The 15,287-nt window shown below is 45.6% G+C and overlaps 1 protein-coding gene across 3 annotated transcripts in view; it reads left to right on the top strand.

Moving 5' to 3' along the window:
* Positions 1–15,287, top strand: part of LOC106592454 (pyruvate carboxylase, mitochondrial) — a 498,777-nt gene that overhangs the window by 22,625 nt on the left and 460,865 nt on the right. For all 3 annotated transcript variants that reach the window (XM_082965339.1, XM_082965338.1, XM_082965340.1), the window contains exons 5-6: positions 9,012–9,177; positions 9,591–9,736. In XM_082965339.1, the coding sequence (XP_082821465.1) occupies positions 9,012–9,177; positions 9,591–9,736 (312 nt within the window). The remainder of the gene's footprint in view (positions 1–9,011; positions 9,178–9,590; positions 9,737–15,287) is intronic.

Genomic DNA, 15,287 nt, shown 5'->3' on the forward strand with positions numbered 1-15,287 from the left:
TTCGTATTATTCTGTATGTAAATCTGAAAAACTCCTATTAGTATGATATGTTTCTTATGGTAGGTATTAATTTGTGGAGGATATGTTATGAATTACAATTGGTATTATATGTTCCGAATTTGCAAAACGTACAATATGTTACGAATTGTAAATGTACAATATTTTACGAATTTGCTAAACGTTTGATATGTTACGAATTCTAGCTAAGTGGCTAGGTGGCTAACGTTAGCTAGCTCGCTAACGTTTTCTTGGCTAGGAGTTAGGGTTAGCGGTTAGGGTTAAGTTTAGGAATTAGGTTAAAGGATTAAGGTTAGTGTGAGGGTTTAGCTAAAAGGGTTAAGGTTATGGTTAAATTAGCTAAAAGTGTTAAGGGAAGGGTTAGCTAACATGCTAAGTAGTTGCAAAGTATATAGAAAGTAGTAAGTGGTTGAAAAGTTGCTGAAGTGCTACGTGATGAGATTCAAACTTACAACCTTTGGGTTGCTAGATGTTCATGTTATACACCCACCCATCCACCCCGACCAATGACGCTCCTTTCATTTTTGCCTTAAGTAAGTATCTGTCGTATGCTACCGTACCAAACGTAGCATATCATACTAAATGGAGTTATCGGATTTACATACAAAATAATACGAAATGCTCTGAGACCAGGTTGTATAGCCAAAAGCGTATTAATATACCCCCCTCCCTCTCTCTCTCTCTCACTCTACCAGCCCCCAGACACCATATTGCCAGTAGTCCCATTACTGCCTGTTCCAATGAATCCATCTCTCCATCCATCCCTCCTTCCCTGTATCTCTCCATCCATCCCTCCATCCCTGTATCTCTGCCTCCATCCCTCCATCCCTGTATCTCTCCCTTCATCCCTCCATCCCTGTATCTCTCCCTTCATCCCTCCATCCCTGTATCTCTCCCTTCATCCCTCCATCCCTGTATCTCTCCCTTCATCCCTCCATCCCTGTATCTCTCCCTTCATCCCTCCATCCCTGTATCTCTCCCTCCATCCCTCCATCCCTGTATCTCTCCCTTCATCCCTCCATCCCTGTATCTCTCCCTCCATCCCTCCATCCCTGTATCTCTCCCTTCATCCCTCCATCCCTGTATCTCTCCCTTCATCCCTCCATCCCTGTATCTCTCCCTCCATCCCTCCATCCCTGTATCTCTCCCTTCATCCCTCCATCCCTGTATCTCTCCCTCCATCCCTCCATCCCTGTATCTCTCCCTTCATCCCTGTATCTCTCCCTTCATCCCTCCATCCCTGTATCTCTCCCTTCATCCCTCCATCCCTGTATCTCTCCCTCCATCCCTCCATCCCTGTATCTCTCCCTTCATCCCTCCATCCCTGTATCTCTCCCTCCATCCCTCCATCCCTGTATCTCTCCCTTCATCCCTCCATCCCTGTATCTCTCCCTCCATCCCTCCATCCCTGTATCTCTCCCTCCATCCCTCCATCCCTGTATCTCTCCTTCATCCCTCCATCCCTGTATCTCTCCCTCCATCCCTCCATCCCTGTATCTCTCCCTTCATCCCTGTATCTCTCCCTTCATCCCTCCATCCCTGTATCTCTCCCTTCATCCCTCCATCCCTGTATCTCTCCCTCCATCCCTCCATCCCTGTATCTCTCCCTTCATCCCTCCATCCCTGTATCTCTCCCTTCATCCCTCCATCCCTGTATCTCTCCCTTCATCCCTCCATCCCTGTATCTCTCCCTCCATCCCTCCATCCCTGTATCTCTCCCTTCATCCCTCCATCCCTGTATACTTATGATAAAATGTTTATTCTATTCTACTGAAACATGTACTTTATGTTCTTACTCTTATCTTTTGTTATTTCTTATTGTCGTTGCTAGCTTGTTATCACAACAAATTACTAGCTAGATATTTTATGACATCACTTCAGAGATTATTTACAGAAGATGCATTTGGGATTAGTGAGTCCGCCAGGCCAGAGACAGTAGGGATGACTACGTGTTCTCTTGATAAGTGTGTGAATTGGACCATTTTCCTGTCCTGCTAAGCATTCAAAATGTAACAAGTACTTTTGGGTGTCAGAGAAAATGTATGGAGTAAAAAGTACAATATTTTCTTCAGGGATGTAGTGAAGTAAAAGTAAAACATGTCAAAAAAATAAATATTAAAGTAAAGTACAGATACCCAGAAAACACAACTTAAGTAAAAAATACTTTAAAGTTCTACTTAAGTACTTTACACCACTGCATACTGGTACGTACTGCTGTAGTGATATTATCATGACACAAGGCGAGACCCAGATGCAGACACAAGAGGCAGATGGTTGGAGTCTTACAATATTTATTAAACCAATAGGGGAAGGCAAAAGAATGGTCGTGGACAGGCAAAAGGGTCAAAATCAGATCAGAGTCCAAAAGGTACCGAAGGGCAGGCAGAATCAAGGTCAGGGCAGTCAGGATGAGCAGGCAGGCGGGAAAGTAGTCCAAGGTCAGTCAGGGGTCAAAACCGGGAGGACTAAAAAGAGAACAGAAAAGGAGTACGGGGAAAAACACGCTGGTTGACTTGACTAAACATACAAGACGAAGTGGCACAGAGAGACAGGAAACACAGGGATAAATACACTGGGGAAAATAAGCCACACCTGGAGGGGTGGAGACAATCACAAGGACAGGTGAAACAGATCAGGGCGTGACAGATATGCTATGCGGTTCGTAAGGATAGCATAGCTAACAAATTTCTAGTCAACATAACGTGTAAGGTAACTTATTTGAAAAGTCATTACTTTATTACATTGCTCAACATTTTCTTAACATTTGTCATAATTAGTTCAAGCAATGAATTTGTATCCGCTCTCGTCCGACTTCGGCTGCATATTTTTCACCCTTTTCTTCAAATCTGAAAATGTTGTAAAGCCACGCCTCATTTACGGAAGAATCGCATTATGGCCCACAAAGCATAGAAATAGTGTCCATACTAGGACCAATAAGCATACTACATACTCGATTTACGTCACAAATAGTACGGTTAGTGCGGTTAGTATGAGTATTGGAACACAGCTCAAGTTATCTCTCATTCCTCTTCTTGACAGAATATCCCTCTGTTTTGTCTGGGCCCATATCCAGTGTGTGTGTGTGTGTGCCCGCCTATATCTCTCTCTGTATGTGTGTGTGTGTGTGTGTGTGTGTGGCTGTGTGTGTGTGTGTGTGTGGTGTGGTGTGTGTGTGTGTGTGTGTGTGTGTGTGGCTGTGTGTGTGTGTGTGTGTGGTGTGGTGTGGTGTGTGTGTGTGTGTGGCTGTGTGTGTGTGTGTGTGTGTGTGTGTGTGTGTGGCGTGTGTGTGTGTGGCGTGGGTGTGTGTGTGTGTGTGGTGTGTGGTGTGTGTGTGTGTGTGTGTGTGTGTGTGTGTGTGTGTGTGTGTGTGTGTGTGTGTGGTGTGGTGTGTGTGTGTGTGTGTGGTGTGTGTGTGTGTGTGTGTGTGTGTGTGTGTGTGTGTGTGTGTGTGTGTGTGTGTGGTGTGGTGTGGTGTGTGTGGTGTGTGTGTGTGTGTGTGTGGCTGTGCAGCTATCCCTTTCATCAGTCTCTGCCCCTCGCCGTCTGTTGTTGCGGAGCACCCTGCCAACCGTCTCCCCTAACAACAAGACAGCCCATAATGAGCATGCTCCGTAACTAAGGCCAGATGGTTGGTCGAGGCCCGGTGTGTGCGGTGTGTGTGTAGGTGTGTATGTCTGTCCAGGTCTGGCTTTAATCCCTACACGGCTGATGCTACAGTTCACTGAATGATTATTAACCTGTAATGAGTTCTCATTCTACCCTCCCTCCCTCCCTCCCTCCCTCCCTCCCTCCCTCCCTCCCTCCCTCCCTCCCTCCCTCCCTCCCTCCCTCCCTCCCTCCCTCCCTCCCTCCCTCCCTCCCTCCCTCCCTCCCCCGCAATGTAGTCTACTGTTGAGTACTATATCATACTGTAGCCTATTGTTGAGTACTATACTGTAGCCTACTATTGAATACTATGCTGTACTGTAGCCTACTATTGAGTACTATAATATAGTCTACAGTCGTGGCCAAAAGTTTTGAGTAAGACACAAATATACATTTTCACAAAGTCTGCTGCCTCAGTTTGTATGATGGCAATACTCCAGAATGTTATGAAGAGTGATCAGATGAATTGCAAAGTCCCTCTTTGCCATGCAAATGAACTGAATCCCCCAAAAACATTTCCACTGCATTTCAGCCCTGCCACAAAAGGACCAGCTGACATCATGTCAGTGATTCTCTCGTTAACACAGGTGTGAGTGTTGACGAGGACAAGGCTGGAGATCACTCTGTCATGCTGATTGAGTTCGAATAACAGACTGGAAGCTTCAAAAGGAGGGTGGTGCTTGGAATCATTGATTTTCCTCTGTCAACCATGGTTACCTGCAGTGAAACACATGCCGTCATCATTGCTTTGCTCAAAAAGGGCTTCACAGGCAAGGATATTGCTGCCAGTAAGAGTGCACCTAAATCAACCATTTATTGGATCATCAAGAACTTCAAGGAGAGCGGTTCAATTGTTGTGAAGAAGGCTTCAGGGCGCCCAAGAAAGTCCAGCAAGCCCCAGGGCCATCTCCTAAAGTTGATTCAGCTGTGGGATCGGGGCACCACCAGTACAGAGCTTGCTCAGGAATGGCACCAGGCAGGTGTGAGTGCATCTGCACGCACAGTGAGGCGAATACTTTTGGAGGATGGCCTGCTGTCAAGAAGGGCAGCAAAGAAGACACTTTTCTCCAGGAAAAACATCAGGGACAGACGGATATTCTGCAAAAGGTACAGGGATTGGACTGCTGAGGACTGGGGTAAAGTCATTTTCTCTGATGAATCCCCTTTCCGATTGTTTGGGGCATCCGGAAAAAGCTTGTCCGGAGAAGACAAGGTGAGCACTACCATCAGTCCTGTGTCATGCCAACAGTAAAGCATCCTGAGACCATTCATGTGTGGGGTTGCTTCTCAGCCAAGGGAGTGGGCTCAATCACAATTTTGCCTAAGAACACGTCCATGAATAAAGAATGGTACCAACACATCCTCCGAGAGCAACTTCTCCCAACTATCCAGGAACAGTTTGGTGACGAACAATGCTTTTTCCAGCATGATGGAGCACCTTGCCATAAGGCAAAAGGGATAACTAAGTGGCTCGGGGAACAAAACATCAATATTCTGGGTCTATGGCCAGGAAACTCCCCAGACCTTAATCCCATTGAGAACTTGTGGTCAATCCTCAAGAGGCGGGTGGACAAACAAAAACCCACAAATTCAGACAAACTCCAAGCATTGATTACGCATGAATGGGCTATCATCAGTCAGGATGTGGCCCAGAAGTTAATTGACAGCATGCCAGGGCCTATTGCAGAGGTCTTGAAAAAGAAGGGTCAACACTGCAAATATTGACTCTTTGCATCAACTTCATGTAATTGTCAATAAAATACTTTGACACTTATGAAATGCTTGTAATTATACTTCAGTATTCCATAGTAACATCTGACAAAAATATCTAAAGACACTGAAAATTTATATTTGTGTCATTCTCAAAACTTTTGGCCTCAATTGTACTGTTGAGTACTATATCGTATGGTGTTGGAGTCATGCCTGGCCGTGCAGTCATGACTGAACAGGGAGTACAGGAGGGGACTGAGCTTGCACCCTTGAGGGGCCCCTGTGTGTGTTGTTACCTACCCTTACCACCTGGGGGCGGCCCGTCAGGAAGTCCAGGATCCAGTTGCAGAGTGAGGTGTTTAGTCCCAGGGTCCTTAGCTTAGTGATCAGCTTTGTGGGTACTATAGTGTTGAACGCTGAGCTGTAGTCAATGAATAGCATTCTCACATAGGTGTTCCTTTTGTCCAGGTGGAAAAGGGCAATGTGGAGTGCAACAGAGATTGCATCATCTGTGGATCTGTTGTTGTCGTGGGTCTAGGGTTTCTGGGATAATTGTGTTGATGTGAGCCATGACCAGTCTTTCAAAGCATTTAATGGCTACAGATGTGAGTACTACAGGTCGGTAGTCATTTAGGCAGGTTACCTTCGTGTTCTTGGGCACAGGCACTATGGTGGTCTGCTTGAATCATGTTGGTATTACAGACTCGGGACAGGGAGAGGTTGAAAATGTCAGTTGGTCAGTTGGTCAGCGCATACTCGGAGTACACATCCTGGTAATCTGTCTGGCCCTGCGGCCATGTGAATGTTGACCTGCTTAAAGGTCTTACTCTCATCGGCTGCGGAGAGCGTGATCACACAGTTGTCCTGAACAGCTGTCTACTGTTGAGTACAATACTGTACTGTAGTCTACTGTTGAGTACTATACTGTAGTCTACTGTTGTGTACTATACTGTACTGTAGTCTACTGTTGAGTACTATACTGTAGTCTACTGTTGAGTACTATACTGTAGCCAACTGTTGAGTATTATACTGTACTGTAGTCTACTGTTGAGTACAATACTGTACTGTAGCCTACTGTTGTGTACTATACTGAAGTCTACTGTTGAGTACAATACTGTACTGTAGCCTACTGTTGAGTACAATACTGTACTGTAGTCTACTGTTGAGTACAATACTGTACTGTAGTCTACTGTTGAGTACAATACTGTAGCCTACTGTTGAGTACTATACTGTACTGTAGTCTACTGTTGAGTACAATACTGTACTGTAGCCTACTGTTGTGTACTATACTGAAGTCTACTGTTGAGTACAATACTGTACTGTAGCCTACTGTTGAGTACAATACTGTACTGTAGTCTACTGTTGAGTACAATACTGTACTGTAGTCTACTGTTGAGTACAATACTGTACTGTAGTCTACTGTTGAGTACTATACTGTAGCCTACTGTTGAGTACTATACTGTAGTCTACTGTTGAGTACTATACTATAGTCAACTGTTGAGTACAATACTGTACTGTAGTCTACTGTTGAGTACTATACTGTAGTCTACTGTTGAGTACAATACTGTACTGTAGTCTACTGTTGAGTACTATACTGTAGTCTACTGTTGAGTACAATACTGTACTGTAGTCTACTGTTGAGTACTATACTGTAGTCTACTGTTGAGTACTATACTGTAGCCAACTGTTGAGTACTATACTGTACTGTAGTCTACTGTTGAGTACAATACTGTAGTCTACTGTTGAGTACTATACTGTACTGTAGTCTACTGTTGAGTACTATACTGTAGTCTACTGTTGAGTACTATACTGTAGCCAACTGTTGAGTACTATACTGTACTGTAGTCTACTGTTGAGTACTATACTGTAGTCTACTGTTGAGTACAATACTGTAGCCTACTGTTGAGTACTATACTGTAGCCAACTGTTGAGTACTATACTGTATTGTAGTCTACTGTTGAGTACTATACTGTAGTCTACTGTTGAGTACTATACTGTAGCCAACTGTTGAGTACTATACTGTACTGTAGTCTACTGTTGAGTACTATACTGTAGTCTACTGTTGAGTACTATACTGTAGCCAACTGTTGAGTACTATACTGTACTGTAGTCTACTGTTGAGTACTATACTGTAGTCTACTGTTGAGTACTATACTGAAGTCTACTGTTGAGTACTATACTGTAGTCTACTGTTGAGTACTATACTGTACTGTAGTCTACTGTTGTGTACTATACTGTAGTCTACTGTTGAGTACTATACTGTAGCCAACTGTTGAGTACTATACTGTACTGTAGTCTACTGTTGAGTACTATACTGTAGTCTACTGTTGAATACTATACTGTAGCCAACTGTTGAGTACTATACTGTACTGTAGTCTACTGTTGAGTACTATACTGTAGTCTACTGTTGAGTACAATACTGTAGCCTACTGTTGAGTACTATACTGTAGCCAACTGTTGAGTACTATACTGTACTGTAGTCTACTGTTGAGTACTATACTGTAGTCTACTGTTGAGTACTATACTGTAGCCAACTGTTGAGTACTATACTGTACTGTAGTCTACTGTTGAGTACTATACTGTAGTCTACTGTTGAGTACTACACTGAAGTCTACTGTTGAGTACTATACTGTAGTCTACTGTTGAGTACTATACTGTACTGTAGTCTACTGTTGTGTACTATACTGAAGTCTACTGTTGAGTACTATACTGTAGTCTACTGTTGAGTACTATACTGTACTGTAGTCTACTGTTGTGTACTATACTGTACTGTAGTCTACTGTTGTGTACTATACTGTACTGTAGTCTACTGTTGAGTACTATACTGAAGTCTACTGTTGAGTACTATACTGTAGCCTACTGTTGAGTACTATACTGTACTGTAGTCTACTGTTGAGTACTATACTGTACTGTAGCCTACTGTTGAGTACTATACTGTACTGTAGCCTATTGTTGAGTACTATACTGTAGTCTACTTTTGAGTACTATACTGTAGTCTACTTTTGAGTACTGTACTGTACTGTAGCCTACTGTTGAGTACTATACTATACTATAGTCTACTTTTGAGTACACTACTGTAGTCTACTGTTGAGTGCTATACTGTAGTCTACTGTTGACTACTATACTGTAGTCTACTATTGAATACTGTACTAGACTGTACTGTAGTCTACTGTTGAGTGCTATACTGTAGTCTACTGTTGAGTACTTTACTGTACTGTAGTCTACTGTTGAGTACTTTACTGTACTGTAGTCTACTGTTGAGTGCTATACTATAGTCTAATGTTGAGTACTATACTGTAGTCTACTATTGAATACTGTACTAGACTGTACTGTAGTCTACTGTTGAGTACTATACTGTAGTCTACTATTGAATACTGTACTAGACTGTACTGTAGTCTACTGTTGAGTACTATACTGTAGTCTACTGTTGAATACTATACTACACTACTGTTGAGTACTATACTGTAGTCTACTGTTGAATACTATACTACACTACCGTTGAGTACTCTACTGTACTGTAGTTTACCGTTGAATATTTGGCATAATCTCTCTCCATTTTTCTCCTCTCTCCCTCCGTCTCTTTCTGTCTCTCTCTTTCTCTGTCTGTTTATATCTCCCCCATTCCCTCCGTCCAACAGGAGAATGGTGTAGATGCTATCCATCCAGGTTATGGGTTTCTATCTGAGAGATCAGACTTTGCCCAGGCCTGTGTTGATGCAGGAGTCCGCTTCATCGGGCCCTCCCCAGAAACTGTGCGCAAGATGGGGGACAAAGTGGAAGCTCGCTCTCTGGCTATCAGCGCTGGTACGGTCCTCCAACCCTCTTGGACACTCACACCTTCAAATACAATAAACTTTATTGTTCATTTAGGCCCTCAACATTTTTTTGGGGGGAGAAACACGCAGTTCTGTTTCTTACATCGACTGAATTAATCACAAACATGAACAAAAAGACAAATGTACGGTAACATAGGTGTTTGTCTGTGTAGGTTGAGTTCATTATTATTTGTCCTCAGACGTAAATCTCTCTCTCTCTCTCTCTCTCTCTCTCTCTCTCTCTCTCTCTCTCTCTCTCTCTCTCTCTCTCTCTCTCTCTCTCTCTCTCTCTCTCTCTCTCTCTCTCTCTCTCTCTCTCTCTCTCTCTCTCTCTCTCTCTCTCTCTCTCTCTCTCTCTCTCTCTCTCTCTCTCTCTCTCTCTCTCTCTCTCTCTCTCTCTAGGTGTACCAGTGGTTCCTGGGACAGATGCTCCTATATCTTCTGTGGGGGAGGCCAGGGTGTTTTCTGAGACCTATGGGTTCCCTATCATCTTTAAAGCTGCCTATGGAGGAGGAGGACGAGGCATGAGGGTGGTAAAAGAGTACAAGGTGAGGACACAGACAGACAGACAGACAGACAGACAGACAGACAGACAGACAGACAGACAGACAGACAGACAGACAGACAGACAGTGCATGGTTTTCCTGTTATCTTTAAAGTATTGTACGGATGACACTGTATTTGTGTGTGTGTGTGTGTGATGAATTCCTTGGCATTCCCCTTGCTGCCAATAAAATGAAAAGCCCTAGCAATCATGCATTCACTTCTAATTTAGCTTAGAATACACACACACACACACACACACACACACACACACACACACACACAGACACACACACACACACACACACACACACACACACACACACACACACACACAGACAGAACACACACACACACACACACACACACACACACACACACACACACACACACACACACACACACACACACACACACACACACAGTCTGCTCTCTTAAGCTGTCAGTGTGATGATTAGCAGAGAGAACAGAGAGAAGCTCGACCAGGAAGATAACAATGTCTTCGAATCAGATGGAAAGAACGAGGGATGACGGGTTGTAAATGACAATATTGATCCAGAAAGAGAGAGAGATACAGAGAGAGAGTGGGGAGAGAGAGCGATACAGAGAGAGAGGGGGGAGAGAGAGAGATACAGAGAGAGAGAGGGGGGAGAGAGAGATACAGAGAGAGAGGGGGGAGAGAGAGAGATACAGAGAGAGAGGGGGGAGAGAGAGAGATACAGAGAGAGAGGGGGGAGAGAGATACAGAGAGAGAGGGGGGAGAGAGAGAGATACAGAGAGAGAGGGCGGAGAGAGAGAGATACAGAGAGAGAGTGGGGAGAGAGAGAGAGATACAGAGAGAGAGGGGGGAGAGAGAGAGATACAGAGAGAGAGGGGGGAGAGAGAGAGATACAGAGAGAGAGTGGGGAGAGAGAGATACAGAGAGAGAGGGGAGAGAGAGAGATACAGAGAGAGAGAGATACAGAGAAAGAGGGGGAGAGAGATACAGAGAGAGAGGGGGAGAGAGAGATACAGAGAGAGAGGGGGAGAGAGAGATGGAGAGAGAGAGTGGGGAGAGAGAGAGATGGAGAGAGAGATACAGAGAGAGAGAGGGGAGAGAGAGATACAGAGAGAGAGAGGGGAGAGAGAGAGATACAGAGAGAGAGAGGGGAGAGAGAGATACAGAGAGAGAGTGGGGAGAGAGAGATACAGAGAGAGAGAGGGGAGAGAGAGACATACAGAGAGAGAGAGAGGGGAGAGAGAGAGATACAGAGAGAGAGTGGGGAGAGAGAGATACAGAGAGAGAGGGGGGAGAGAGAGAGAGATACAAAGAGAGAGGGGGGAGAGAGAGATACAGAGAGAGAGTGGGGAGAGAGAGATACAGAGAGAGAGTGGGGAGAGAGAGAGATACAGAGAGAGAGGGGGGAGAGAGAGATACAGAGAGAGAGGGGGAGAGAGAGATACAGAGAGAGAGTGGGGAGAGAGAGAGATGGAGAGAGAGATACAGAGAGAGAGTGGGGAGAGAGAGATACAGAGAGAGAGATTGGGAGAGAGAGAGATACAGAGAGAGAGTGGGGAGAGAGAGAGATACACAGAGAGAGTGTGGAGAGAGAGATACAGAGAGAGAGTGGGGAGAGAGAGATACAGAGAGAGAGAGGGGAGAGAGAGACATACAGAGAGAGAGAGGGGAGAGAGAGAGATACAGAGAGAGAGGGGAGAGAGAGAGATACAGAGAGAGGGGGGAGAGAGAGAGATACAGAGAGAGAGGGGGGAGAGAGGGGAGAGAGAGAGTGGGGAGAGAGAGATACAGAGAGAGAGGGGGGAGAGAGAGAGATACAGAGAGAGAGGGGGGGAGAGAGAGAGATACAGAGAGAGAGGGGGGAGAGAGATACAGAGAGAGAGGGGGGAGAGAGAGAGATACAGAGAGAGAGGGCGGAGAGAGAGAGATACAGAGAGAGAGGGGGGGAGAGAGAGAGATACAGAGAGAGAGTGGGGAGAGAGAGAGATACAGAGAGAGAGGGGGGAGAGAGAGAGATACAGAGAGAGAGGGGGGAGAGAGAGAGATACAGAGAGAGAGTGGGGAGAGAGAGATACAGAGAGAGAGAGGGGAGAGAGAGAGATACAGAGAGAGAGAGATACAGAGAAAGAGGGGGGGGAGAGATACAGAGAGAGAGGGGGAGAGAGAGATACAGAGAGAGAGGGGGAGAGAGAGATGGAGAGAGAGAGTGGGGAGAGAGAGAGATGGAGAGAGAGATACAGAGAGAGAGAGGGGAGAGAGAGATACAGAGAGAGAGAGGGGAGAGAGAGAGATACAGAGAGAGAGAGGGGAGAGAGAGATACAGAGAGAGAGAGGGGAGAGAGAGAGATACAAAGAGAGAGGGGGGAGAGAGAGATACAGAGAGAGAGTGGGGAGAGAGAGATACAGAGAGAGAGTGGGGAGAGAGAGAGATACAGAGAGAGAGGGGGGAGAGAGAGATACAGAGAGAGAGATACAGAGAGAGAGTGGGGAGAGAGAGAGATGGAGAGAGAGATACAGAGAGAGAGTGGGGAGAGAGAGATACAGAGAGAGAGGGGGGAGAGAGAGAGATACAGAGAGAGAGTGGGGAGAGAGAGAGATACAGAGAGAGAGGGGGGAGAGAGAGATACAGAGAGAGAGGGGGAGAGAGAGATACAGAGAGAGAGTGGGGAGAGAGAGAGATGGAGAGAGATACAGAGAGAGAGTGGGGAGAGAGAGATACAGAGAGAGAGAGGGGAGAGAGAGAGATACAGAGAGAGAGTGGGGAGAGAGAGAGATACAGAGAGAGAGTGGGGAGAGAGAGATACAGAGAGAGAGAGGGGAGAGAGAGAGACATACAGAGAGAGAGAGGGGGGAGAGAGAGATACAGAGAGAGGGGGGGAGAGAGAGAGATACAGAGAGAGAGGGGGAGAGAGGGGAGAGAGAGATACAGAGAGAGAGTGGGGAGAGAGAGATACAGAGAGATAGGGGGGAGAGAGAGACACAGAGAGAGAGTGGGGAGAGAGAGAGATACAGAGAGAGGGGGAGGGAGAGATACAGAGAGAGAGGGGGGAGAGAGAGATACAGAGAGAGAGGGGGGGGAGAGAGAGAGATACAGAGAGAGGGGGGGAGAGAGAGAGAGATACAGAGAGAGAGGGGGGAGAGAGAGATACAGAGAGAGAGGGGGGAGAGAGAGATACAGAGAGAGAGGGGGAGAGAGATACAGAGAGAGGGGGGAGAGAGAGATACAGAGAGAGAGGGGGGAGCGAGAGATACAGAGAGAGAGTGGGGAGAGAGAGATACAGAGAGAGAGGGGGGAGAGAGAGAGATACAGAGAGAGAGGGGAGAGAGAGAGATACAGAGAGAGAGGGGGGAGAGAGAGAGATACAGAGAGAGAGGGGGGAGAGAGAGATACAGAGAGAGAGGGGGGAGAGAGATACAGAGAGAGAGGGGGGAGAGAGAGATACAGAGAGAGAGGGGGAGAGAGATACAGATAGAGAGGCGGGAGAGAGATACAGAGAGAGAGGGGGGGAGAGAGAGATACAGAGAGAGAGGGGGAGAGAGAGAGAGAGATACAGAGAGAGAGGGGAGCGAGAGATACAGAGAGAGAGTGGGGAGAGAGAGATACAAAGAGAGAGGGGGGAGAGAGAGAGATACAGAGAGAGAGGGGGGAGAGAGAGAGATACAGAGAGAGAGGGGGAAGAGAGAGAGATACAGAGAGAGAGGGGGGTGAGAGAGAGAGATACAGAGAGAGAGGGGGGGAGAGAGAGATACAGAGAGAGATTGGGGGATAGGGACAGAGAGAGGAGAGAGAGATACAGAGAGAGAGGGGGAGAGAGAGATACAGAGAGAGGGGGGGAGAGAGAGATACAGAGAGAGGGGGGAGAGAGAGATACAGAGAGAGAGTGGGGAGAGAGAGATACAGAGAGAGGGGGGAGAGAGAGATACAGAGAGAGAGTGGGGAGAGAGAGATACAGAGAGAGAGGGGGGAGAGAGAGATACAGAGAGAGAGGGGGGAGCGAGAGATACAGAGAGAGAGGGGGGAGAGAGAGATACAGAGAGAGAGGGGGGGATAGGGACAGAGAGAGGAGAGAGAGATACAGAGAGAGAGGGGGGAGAGAGAGATACAGAGACAGAGTGGGGAGAGAGAAATACAGAGAGAGAGGGGGAGAGAGAGAGGGGTGAGAGAGAGAAACCACTCATCAATCAGAACCTCAGAGAATGACAGACATATTCTGAGTAACAGCAGGTATATTATTGTTCAGGTGTATATTCTGAATAACAGCAGGTATATTATTGTTCAGGTGTATATTCTGAGTAACAGCAGGTATATTATTGTTCAGGTGTATATTCTGAATAACAGCAGGTATATTATTGTTCAGGTGTATATTCTGAGTAACAGCAGGTATATTATTGTTCAGGTGTATATTCTGAGTAACAGCAGGTAGATTATTGTTCAGGTGTATATTCTGAGTAACAGCAGGTATATTATTGTTCAGGTGTATATTCTGAGTAACAGCAGGTATATTATTGTTCAGGTGTATATTCTGAATAACAGCAGGTATATTATTGTTCAGGTGTATATTCTGAGTAACAGCAGGTATATTATTGTTCAGGTGTATATGCTGAGTAACAGCAGGTATATTATTGTTCAGGTGTATATTCTGAATAACAGCAGGTATATTATTGTTCAGGTGTATATTCTGACTAACAGCAGGTATATTATTGTTCAGGTGTATATTCTGAGTAACAGCAGGTATATTATTGTTCAGGTGTATATTCTGAGTAACAGCAGGTATATTATTGTTCAGGTGTATATTCTGAGTAACAGCAGGTATATTATTGTTCAGGTGTATATTCTGAATAACAGTATTGTTGTAACTTACTAGGAAACCTTCTTAGGGGGAAAGTATTGTTGTAGAGACCACTATGATGTCAGAGACCACTATGATGTCAGAGACCACTATTATGACAGAGACCACTATGATGTCAGAGACCATTATGATGTCAGAGACCACTATGATGTCAGAGACCCCTATGATGTCAGAGACCCTATGATGTCAGAGACAACTATGATGTCAGAGACCACTATGATGACAGAGACCACTATGATGTCAGAGACTACTATGATGTCAGAGACCACTATGATGTCAGAGACCACTATTATGACAGAGACCACTATGATGTCAGAGACCACTATGATGACAGAGACCACTATGATGTCAGAGACCACTATGATGTCAGAGACCACTATGATGACAGAGACCACTATGATGACAGAGACCACTATGATGACACACCAAATGTGATTGATGGATCGTGGGAAAAGAGCAGGAATAGGCTTTTGTGGGCTACAGTCCAAGCTATGTCTTCCAATGGTGTGGCTGCTGTCGGCATCCAAAGATGATCCAACTTGAATAAACGCTTGGAGGTAAAGGATGACAGCAGTTGGGTAGTCTACGGCGATACGGATGTCACTTCTTATTGATATCTACATAGCGCATTGATGTGAATCACACTGCTGCTCTCTCATTTAGCTATTTGCGCTTTACGGATTGTGATTGTTCTGGATGGCTGTTCAC

This window comes from Salmo salar, chromosome 18 (genome assembly GCF_965601325.2).
Source record: "Salmo salar chromosome 18, fSalSal1, whole genome shotgun sequence".
NCBI classification, from domain to species: domain Eukaryota; kingdom Metazoa; phylum Chordata; class Actinopteri; order Salmoniformes; family Salmonidae; genus Salmo; species Salmo salar.